Genomic DNA, 11,185 nt, shown 5'->3' on the forward strand with positions numbered 1-11,185 from the left:
ACACCTCCACACACACACACCCAGGCTGAGTGAAACCTGCCTGCCTGAGCTTCATCCAAACCGGTGAAGCTATTTAAACAAAATTACGTTTTAATACCCCAGTTGCGCCAAACAGCATCCGTATACCTGCGGGGATGCGGGAGGGAGCTTGTTTATTTACGCATCCCATCATCATCATCATCCCTCACTCACACTGCTCCCGGGAACATTTCAACACTGCAAACGCCATTTTTCCGTATATTAAAGGTAAAACGTGGAGGCTGGTGATTTAAAATAAAACGTGAAAGGGGAAATCAAAGGTGCATTCATGCGCTTTGTCAACAACTCGGAGCCGGCTGGAGGATGCGGCTTTACGCGCTCGGGTAGAAACACAGGCTTACCTTCAACAGCTATTACGGCCGGTATGATCCATAATATCCATAGAATATCCATCATTGTTCTTTAAAAGGCCCAGACATTCAAATAAAACACGTCCTGAAAGCCATTGACAGCAGGAGCAGCGAGGGGACAGACGGTCCTTCACCGCCGATAGAGAGATCCCACATAACACAGCGATGCAACTCCAATCTAAACCAAGTTTGGACGAGACCAATAAACGCAGACAGAGGGGAGCACGGCGCGGCACGGGAACTCAGACACGCATTCCAGAGCTGCAGGAGGAGAACAGAAACATACCAGTGAGTGATTATTACAGTTTTTATACGTATAGTTTCTGAAAAGAGGTGTGAAATGTTAGTATTCTTAACGGAGCTGTTTTCCAGCAGCGGCGTGCATCCCTTTGAAAGACCTTACCAATTTGTGCCGCTGTCAATCACGCACATAAAGAGCGAACACGCCGCCTTTACCTTGTGATAATTAAGGATGTTTTTGGAGCATGTGTGGCTCTGTGGAGCAACATGTTCGCCCCCACACGCCTCTCTAAAGGGAATACTGGTTGTGGTTTTAACACTTTAGGTATAAAGTTGCCGGGGAGGGAAACTATGAACCTCCCATCATCATTTACAAGACTTTTGCTACTTTTAACAGGTGAAAAACAAGGGAGAGCAAGTGAAGTAAGTTTTGTTTTCTGTTCTTGCTTCTTAACATTCTTTAATTTAATTGGTTGTAAACTTTTAGATTCACGTTTCTAGCAAGGTGATGCAGGAAAACTGATGTAAAAGTGTGTACAGTGTGTATTGTTCTGAGCTTTGTTGCTAAGTTTGGTATTTTGTTCTGTCTCAACAAAAAAATATACGTCAAGTTATTTATTTGTATTTGTTTATGTAACAAATGAATGCAGATATATAGATTCTGTATTTCTTTGTATAGCCTTTATTAGATATCGATAAGGAGTTAATTATTAATTTTTATTATCATGCATGAAGAATTTAGTCACTTATACAACTACAAATCTAGTTCTAATATTACACAAGTTAATGTCATGTAGTTTATGTTGGGATATGTAAGCTAGAACAAAAAAAAAATCTAAAAATACACAAGAACCAACACAAAATTGGCAAAAATGTAAACACCTCATATCAGTAAATTCAAAATATTATATTGTCACCTCTTTGCACAAAGCGTCACATTTATGGCTGTAGACTCGTAATACCATAAACAGAAGTATGTGAGACCTGTAGTCTGTGTCTGTCTAGACTGGAGGCCATTAAGCCTATAACCTGTAGGACCTGGACATGGTTATGGCACCTTAGACCTGCTGTAAATTTAAAAGTAGCACTGAAATTATGACACAGAATTGCAAATCGTTCTCAGAAGGACAATAGTATGTAGTATGTGCAGTCTGGAGAACTGCTGAGGTGGCGTTTACTCACTTCAAATTGCCACTAGGTTATTCAATAGAACTGTACTATGTTAACATTGAGAATAGAATGACTTAGCAAGAAAAGATGAAAGTCTGGATGTTGTTTCTTATGCAATGCGCTAAAGATTTTTACCACAGGCGGGGAAGACCTTTCATTAAAATAAACTGATGTCTAACAGAAATCAGTCAATATTTGATATGTTATTGATTTTTCCTTGCACAGTAAACAATGCTGACATCTGCATGCGTGCTGCACCATGATGCATCCTCATTAATTTGATGAGTCGGCCCAGAGGTGTATCGGGAGTGTCTTCAGATATTTGATTTATTCAGCTTTGTGGAGCTAAAGCCAGAGCAGCGAGAAATCATTTCTGCGTCGGGGATCATGTGATTCATAGGCTGAGTTGTCACATAGACCTGAACAGGAGTTATTTTCCTACAACAGAGCCAAGTAACCAATGCCAATGTGAAAAGTTACTTCCTCCGGCATTTAAAAGTTCCTTTCCTGCACACAAATCATCCTGAAACCCTAATCATCTGATGTGTTGTTGGCTCATACTTTATAACTTCAAACATGTCACAATTAATCTTTTGAAATTATTAAAATTGAGCTGTGTTTGCATTAAGTTGATTCTAACTGGCACCACAGAGTTTGGCAGCAGCAATGCTGGCAATGATTTCGTAGCGATCGATAAAAATGCTCTAAATGAAATAAAGATATACATTAGTAATCACAACACATTGAACTTTAATTACTTTTCTGCTGTCTAAATGGGATTATGCTTTTCTCCAGCAGTTCCACGTCACCAAGACATCTGGATTGATTCTCCGTCTGGTGCATTAGGCGTGGCCATATTTTTGAAATTCCCTTAAAGCAGTATAAAACTGATTTCCTGCTCCATTAGCCGGTAGTGAAATACTAGTGTCTGTGCACGGACTCAGCCACAATGGGAGAAGAAGAAATTGCAGCGTAGTCTTTGACAGACTTGGAGACAGATGCCATAGGGATCAGCTACAAACGGACTCGGAGAAAAGATAGATTTACAGAGAAATATGCGATGAGAAAAGCACTAATATGCTCAAAAATTTTTAGGTTTGTTTTGTAGAGGGACTAACGATAAGGAACTGTTTCAAAATTCTACATTCTACAGTCTGTCATTAAAATACCAGTGTGAATCGGGATTTAGACAAGGAACAGACTGTTCAGAGGGATGGGGAATATGGCCTCTGTGCTGAAGGCTGGAAACCAAGAATTCCGCATAATTTATTTGTCATCGAACATGCTTTACTCATTATATGTGGCGACGCTTGAGCTGTGCAGTAGGACCCTCGAGGGTTAAACGGGCCAAGGTGATTTATATGCCCCCACTGAGTTTGACTGTATTGATTCCAGGTCAGTTGACTGGCTGACTTCAGATCATGTTCAGGTGACTTCAACACAGATGGAGCAAGATGGCGAGGCACTGAGCAGGCAGCTTTCCACCACTCTAATCGCTTCCATACAAGCTCAGGACCGACTGGAGCTTGAAAAGCAGTGAAATATGTTGGAGAAATTGTATTAATATGCGTCTAATATTGCCCACGGAGGGGTTTCTTCCACGCTATGACTGCCGAGTAATAAAATATATATAATACAAAACAGAGGGTATAAATCCTCCCATGACTCTGAAATCCAACTCAAGCAAACTCTGCTGTAGCTCAGCAGAGCAGCAACACACAAGGAAATCAAAGCTACACTATTTTGCAGTAGAATGGGCAAAAGCAATGTACTTTAAAAACAGAATGTACTCTGCAACAAGTGCAACAAATTACCCTTTTAAATGAGCTCCTACGACTGCACACTGTTGCTCAGAGGAGAAATAGCTTTAAGATCAGATGTGCTTTAGTGTGCAGAGCTCTCCTGTAATCAATGAAGACATTATATTAAGACGTCGTTTAGTTCTGATGCACTTTGTGCCTCCTGTTGCTAAACTGCACTGCAGCACTTATGCACTCAAGCTTTTTATGTGATTGTGTTAGATGTTCACTTCATTAAAAGATGTTATAGATTGTTTTTTTCTTAATGGAACTTTATTTGTTCAAGCTCAATTTTTTATATTCAGCAAAAATACACATTAAGCAAACTGATATTATATATGAAATGAAATAATTGATAGGTTATTTAATTACACTAAGCTGTCATTTACTGCTTGAAATGTTTACAAATGAAATGTTTACTGCCATCTTTTCTCTTTGCTTTATAACATTTATTCACATATACTTATATATAATGTAAATGTGATTTATAGCGATACAACTAGACACTTAAACCACGTAGGTATGTAAACATATATGGTGGCAATCGAGGATATTTTGGATTTAAATAATGAATTAAAAACATTATACTACATTATTAAAAAACAAAACTTGTTCCTGGATTCAAAACATCTTAAATATAGCCTTTCATAATTGTAGTATCAGCCTGCTGAGTGCATGATATTCTCAGAAGCTTCTCTCGGCATATAAATCCATACTGTTATTGTAAATATTAAAGTATAACAGTTATAATAAAGGATTGAGACGATATCTACTGTCCTGAAAATGTTTGTTACTGACGTTTCACAAAGGCGCATCAAAGTCAATTTCTAATATTCTCGCAATGTTTGAACGCCATGTTTGTTACGAAATTGAATAATGTATTAGTGAATGCTGCACAAACACACTGTAAACTGCTTTCATATTTTATTCTTTTGTTTTCTGCATTATTCTACAAATCCAATCTATGTAAACTATAGAGTGATTCACCCGCAGCTCATTTACAGACGTTTTCCAACTGACTAATGCCCGTCACACACAGTAAAGTGATCAATTTGAATGTTTTTCAGTATCAGCACAACGTGACGCTACACATCCTCTCTCCAAAGCCATGGAATGTGCCTTTGCTTCAACACTGCCACCTAGAGTTTAGCTGCGGAACCATCTTACTTCCCTCTGCAGTGTTACTGTTGAAGACACTGGAAGCATTTTAAATCAAAGCAAACTTGTGTAGCTTTGATAATAATGAATACCAGATAAATTATTACTTTTGCTATGTTTTCACTAAAAACTATTGTCTTTGTTTAGACACAGATTAAATTAAACAATAAAATTAAACATTGCTTCACAAAACAAGAATATATATGATTTTGTTCACCCTTTTATGTAAATCGTTTACATTTTCAGTTAACATTTGCTGATCTGGTTTCATAAATCTGTTTCACATTTTTAACACATTAAATAAGCGTATAACATTAATTGGTGTAAACTTGTTTACTACAGCTTTGTTTAAATTGATGCAGATGAGAGATTAGACTTCCCTGTATTGTCATGTTGGATCTGATGGCTGGTCACTGAACCCATCGTCTCCATTATTTGGCATGCAGGTGCTAATTATGAGAGTACACATGAATCCCTGTACTTCTTATCCTTTGGAATATTTAGCTTGAAGTCAAACCCGTTGCAAAAGGCCCCTCTGGGCTGGAATCGATTTCACCCTGAGCCGTAAAGGGCTTACGGTGAAGTATTGCACCCAGTCGACATCAGCAGCCGGATAAGGGCGAGGAAACAAAATGGCCTGCAATCTATAAAAGTTAGTGTGTGATCCCTGACCCTGAGCTGAGAAAGAGCTATGGACTCCTCTAATCTACAGAGACCTTTAGCGTGAGGATTAACCTCAGTGCAGAACACGTTTTCACAGGCTGGACTGAACCCTGACACGTACAGGAACCAAGCTGAACCGGGGTAATCCTGGTTCTTCAGATCTTTATTTATTTATTTGTCTGAGCAGAAAAGGAAAACATGGCTATCTGCGTTCATGGGCTGTTTTGAAAGGGAAATATTTATTCAACTGAGCCAAGAAGAGGTGAGCTCACCGCTTATCTTTCATGAATAGTCACTCAAGACACACATACGCACGCACGCTCACACACACACACGCGCACCACGCTCACCACCTTCCCAGCGTATTGGTTTACCTCCTGCCAAAAATTTAATTCAATCCCACTAAGTTGCTCCGGCTTTAATTAAATAGACCAAGAGCCTTGGCAGGATTCAATTTACTTTCTTATTAGGTGAACTTTACAGACACTGCAGAACTTTCACCAGCACACTGCCAGGACCTGACTAGGGGATGCTACATGTGAACCCCCCTTCTTTCCCCTCCTCCTCTGTAAACACGCATCACAAAATATTTAAGTGAGTGAAGTCAAGGTTTTTATCTGCGTTGGTGTTCTTAAAAGAAATGTGCTGGAGTGTGTGTGTGTATGTGTGTGTGCGCCTGACAGAAGCCAGACAACACGTTTCATCATCACAATAAATCTGAGTACTATTGCCATAAAGCACAGGCCCAGTAAAAGCAATTCAGCTGACAGTCACAACAAAATGAATGCCTTGATAAAATGGCAGTCATCAATCATGGCTTCAGTTTTTGATGCTAACATCCCCTCTAAGCCCTCGACTAATTGATATGAACCATTCACATAAATTAAATCTGTATTATAGCTTCATGCTGTGTGTTGCCGCTGTGGTTTGCGTTTCTGCACCAAAGGCAAAACACATTCTGAGCTCCAGGCTACATGGGTGCATCTCATTCCTCTACCTTGTGAGTGGTTTTGTTAAATGGATCCATTGTAATGTCCTATCCGCGGTTTAGTTTCATAATGTATACAACAAGAAACAACAGAAAAAAACAGGGTTCTCAAACAGTGGTATGTGTACCGTTAGTGGTACTTGGGTGTAAACCAGAATTTTGTCAAATCTGTGGGAATCCTGTTATTGTGACAAATTATTCTCAAGGTTTTAGGTTTTTATAATTTTCTTTAAATTAATTTTTTTGTTGAAAACCACTCAACCCACGTGCGCTCTACATGTTTCCATTCTATGTCACTGTTGGTGCACATGTTCACAGGAGCTTTGTCAGATTTTGTAAGTAGCAGCCCTCAGGTGGTAAGAGGATTTTTTTTTCTGCTTTGCTCAGAATTGGACTTGGTTCAAAAAGTTTGAAAACTGCTTCTCTGAAACATTTAAAAAAAATAATTATGTGTGTTCTACATCTTCTGGGTTTTGTCTTTCTTGCGGAAATGGAGAACATTATGTCCCTCCTCCTTATCTCTCTTCTTCTCTCCCTCTCTGCATCGTGCCTGGAGGCCATCTCGGAGCAACAGATGGAGGTACACAACAGGATATTTCCACTAAGCGGCTTTTTCTTTCTTTGCCTGTCACTCTGGACTTTTTGTGTGGGCACAGACTCTTTCATCATGGCCCAGCTCCACTGGCTTACTTGGACCTGGCGTAGAAACGTTGGTTAAGCCTTTTGAAACTCTCCACTAACCATGTTGACCTGCTCAACAAACAGAAATCCCTGATCAGGTCCGCTGTGAATACTGTTAACACAAGCAACCAGGTGGGATTAGAAAGTCCATGCAGTGTTTGGAATCTGAACTTTAAACCTTTCCGTCAGAACTCTGAGGTATGTGCCAGCTCTGTGTGTGTGCGAATGGCCCAGTGTCAAGTTTGCTCACCTGCAGAGCTGCTAATACTCCTCTTACAGGCTGTGTGCACTCGCAATTTGGATTTCATTAGTAGTGACTTGAGTTTAAGGCGCTTTCATAAAGCTAGAGATGCACTCTTACTGTAATATTACAGCTGTCACCAGAGTTGATTCAGTTCCTTACTTAAAATTCAGAAAAACAAGTAGAAATGTGTGCAATGCTCCTTTTGTTTTGCCAACTGTGAGCTTTACATTTTTCTGATGCTTTTCTCATCACTGTTATTACTGATCAATACTATTACTTGATAAGCTTTGGATAAAAGCTTTTGTAAATTGATGAAATTGTAAGATATTTAAATAAGATATGTAATGCTGCTATAAGATATTTAAGATGACAAATAGCTTTTTTTGTCAGAATAATACTTTTTAAATCCAAAAGGTGTTAAAATCTTGAATATTTTGTATATATTTGATTATACTATGGTCGCATTCCTTTTTTAGTGTTTTTATCTAATTTGTACACATCATATTGGTTGGACTGCTGTTCATTATTATTTGGTTGTGCAATGATAACAAAGTTTGTCTCTTGTTATTTTGATGTATTGCTTGTAGACCTGTAAGTGCATTATTATATTATTTATAATTATTATTTAATGGCACAGCTTGAAGTGTATTTATGGCCGTTAAAATGAGTATGAAAGTTAAAGCAATCAACTGTGTGATTTTTATATGCCGAGTGTTAGTTTTCCCTGATAGAATCATTAGTTCCTTCATTCTGCAGTCATGTTGTGTAAGTGAGCTTTTATGAGGTCTGGTCTATAAAGGTGTTTCACACATGCACGGTTCAACAAAGATGTCATAAAAACACAGTCTTTTAATGACTTAACGGACTGGAGCTGTAAATGCCATAAACGTTGTGACTTTACTTACGGTAACAGTTGTATGGGCTCTTTGTTGTATTTCCTTTTTCTTCAAACTTAACTGGAGAGAGAAGAGAGGAATAAATTCTACAGAAGGATTCAATTATATTTTGTTCCAGTGTCCATTGTAATATATTCACCATGAACATGTGATACTTTTTCCTTATCATTTATCAAACTTGCATCGTTTTTATCCCGTTGCCATCTCTCGATTTTGACTTAGTAAACAGTATGAGAAGTACTTTGTGGTCGTCTATGGTTTGCGCTGCATTTTAACACAAGTTTTAATATTCACTCCATACAAAACAGATTTATTTTTGACTTGTCGGGTTTGCATGGCACAAATTATAATGGTTATTAAAATTCAGAGGTGAACCATTCCCCTGTCAGATCATTTTGCACAAAGCCATAAAGTTCCATTTCAGCATGAACACACATGGCAACGTTCCCAACCCAGCGGCTTGTGGCCACAATATTTCAGGCTTTCAGAAATTTCTATCGCCACCAATATGAATTTGACCGGAGGCTCGGAGGTCCTGAGATGACACTAATGTAGAAAACAGGAGGCTTTGTAATGTAGCACAGATCGTAGGTAAATAATTGTTAAACTCAAAAAAATCTAATAATACAGGCCAAATGCTGTTTAAAAATAGACTTTGACAGATCGTGAAATCGGTCATTTGTTTGATTTAACATGCACTTTACATTTTACAGATGACGGCGAAATCCAAGTATGACAGCATTATGAAAGCAGAGAGCAACTCAGTGCAGCTTGTGTGCGAGAGGAATGGCAGCCTTGTGCGTTGGAGTCTATGCATATACACACATACATGACAGCAGGCACGCAAGCGCCCATGTGTGAGCATGTGCAGAACTGCGTGCGTGGAGAGAGAGAGCAGAGGGAGCTGAAACTAAAAGTGAGGAAATAGAGCAGAAGAATATGGGACTGGCACAAAGAAATCCTGGATAATTCTGCCTTGAGATGTAAGAGAGCTGCAAAGAGCAGAGTGGAGCATCCAGGGGTCGTTCCCATGGAAACCTTTGCCCAAGGAGATGGCTGACCCTCCCACCTTACACAAGCGGAGCACAGATTGTAGGTCACATATGGCACCAGCGATCCAATCAGGCCTAATCTGGCTTGACTTGTGGGTCATAAATTATACTGGAAAGCTGGTTTACACTGAGGCTTATCTCATCAGTATGCTGAAGTGTATGATAATGGCGGCCTTTATGGCAACATGATGGACTGACCGATTAAATGTGTATGTCAACAAATGGATGTTGTGTCTGTCGGTGAGGTCCAAACACGTTGCAAATGCTCAGAGATATGATACCCAAGAGGACCATCAGAATGATGAAATGGTTACAGGCTAAAATATTCAGTGTATTCCTCATACAATCAATTATAATAATATACTGCACTTTTGCAATCTACATTTATTTTACTTAATCATTGCAGGATAATAAGCGCAATGTCATAGAATACAGTATTCATTTAATGCACATTTGTCAGTGTTTGTTGTTTATTACAGACATTCAATGTATGTTGGAAAACAACTACTACTACTTTACCTATTGTAGTTCTCAGATCCCAGTGTACAAGTATGATATCTATATGCTCACTATATTACTTGATAGGTGTTGACGTATGGCTGGAGAGACAGAACACTAGTCTCATTGAATACATATACTTCTATGATGCTTTTATTAATTTCATCAAATGAAATGACAAACCACAATACAATAATGGACAAAGATATTTATCCATTATTCTTTCAACGATTTTTACCATTCCTCTAATTTGGGGGATTTCTTTCCTTATATTATATTGTGGGGCACCCAGTAGCCTAGGAAAGTGTACAATGGGATCCAACCAAGAAATGTGCAAAAACCTCATTCTCAACTCTACTTCCCTCAAAATGAAAACAGATTTTAATGCAGAATATTCTTTTTGAAGACGGTGTAACTTTATAATTCCAAACCCATGCAGAGAAACTCCAGGGGAAAGTGGTAAATCCAGGATGTGAGATTTAGAAGCCGGCGGCCGTGCAAGTGAAAAACAGATATGATTTGAATATATTTCTGGAGGGGGTGTGCAGAAAGACGAGCCCTGAGTTTTATGTGTAGTTTGTAAAGGGATTGCAGACATAGATGCCTTAATAAAGGCGCCTACTTTCTTGTGTTCAGAAAGCTGTTAAATCCTATTTGAGGTCACGTCAGCTTCACGGTCTGGATCAACTACATTCTTGAGAATCGGTTATGAATTAATAAAACTCATCTTATTTATATGCAAAAAGCCTTAATTTCAGTGGGCACGACACCAAGACAGAATAAAGCAGAATTTCCTATAATCGCAAACAGAGCAGATTCATCATGGCGTGCACTCTGGACTGCTGCACAAAGATAAAAACACTGAATTAAATCTTGGTGTCATAACAAACAGTGCTGGAGGAAATGGGTCTTTTTTTGTAAAAAGCTCTGGCTTCTCAGGGAGATATAAATTTTTTATACCATAGGAGTGAATTTTAAATAGCACAGTATTAGTGCTCCAAACAGGAAACATTTCAGTGTGGAACATACGCCTGCAGATTGTTAATGCTAACATACTGCATGTATTTCCCTGGCGTTGAGCATAAACAAAGCGATGCTCTGTGCAGGAGGGATGGATAACACCAGCTCCTGCACTCTTCCTGTCTCTCCTCGCTCTGTGGTTAGCGATTTCATGAGTGAGCTGGTAATAATCACGGGTGACTGGATTCTCACCTTCAGCTGGGATCTATACGTGAAGGGGCAGCTAGACTTGTGAGGGTCGCCTCGGCCATATGGGAACGCCTGTGGTCTGAAGTGAAGTCAGAGGAATCACTGCGTCTGCTTCTCATAGCTTTATCCGCTTTTTAATCGCCTTTTTAAGGTTTGGAGAGTAACAGGTTAAATATAAAAAATGTCCCAGTTATTATT

The 11,185-nt window shown here is 39.0% G+C and overlaps 1 protein-coding gene across 1 annotated transcript in view; it reads right to left on the minus strand.

Annotated features, from left to right (window-relative positions):
• Positions 1–516, minus strand: part of ephb2b (eph receptor B2b) — a 112,252-nt gene extending 111,736 nt beyond the window's left edge. The window contains exon 1 of the mRNA XM_076147379.1: positions 381–516. Coding sequence (XP_076003494.1) covers positions 381–435 — 55 coding nt within the window. The 5' untranslated portion in view covers positions 436–516. The remainder of the gene's footprint in view (positions 1–380) is intronic.
• Positions 517–11,185: the final 10,669 nt, after the last annotated feature.

This window comes from Genypterus blacodes, unplaced genomic scaffold, assembly GCF_046128005.1.
Source record: "Genypterus blacodes isolate CSIRO-AG114 ecotype Tasmania unplaced genomic scaffold, CSIRO-AGI_Gbla_v1 ptg000037l_1, whole genome shotgun sequence".
In the NCBI taxonomy this organism is placed as follows: Eukaryota; Metazoa; Chordata; class Actinopteri; order Ophidiiformes; family Ophidiidae; genus Genypterus; species Genypterus blacodes.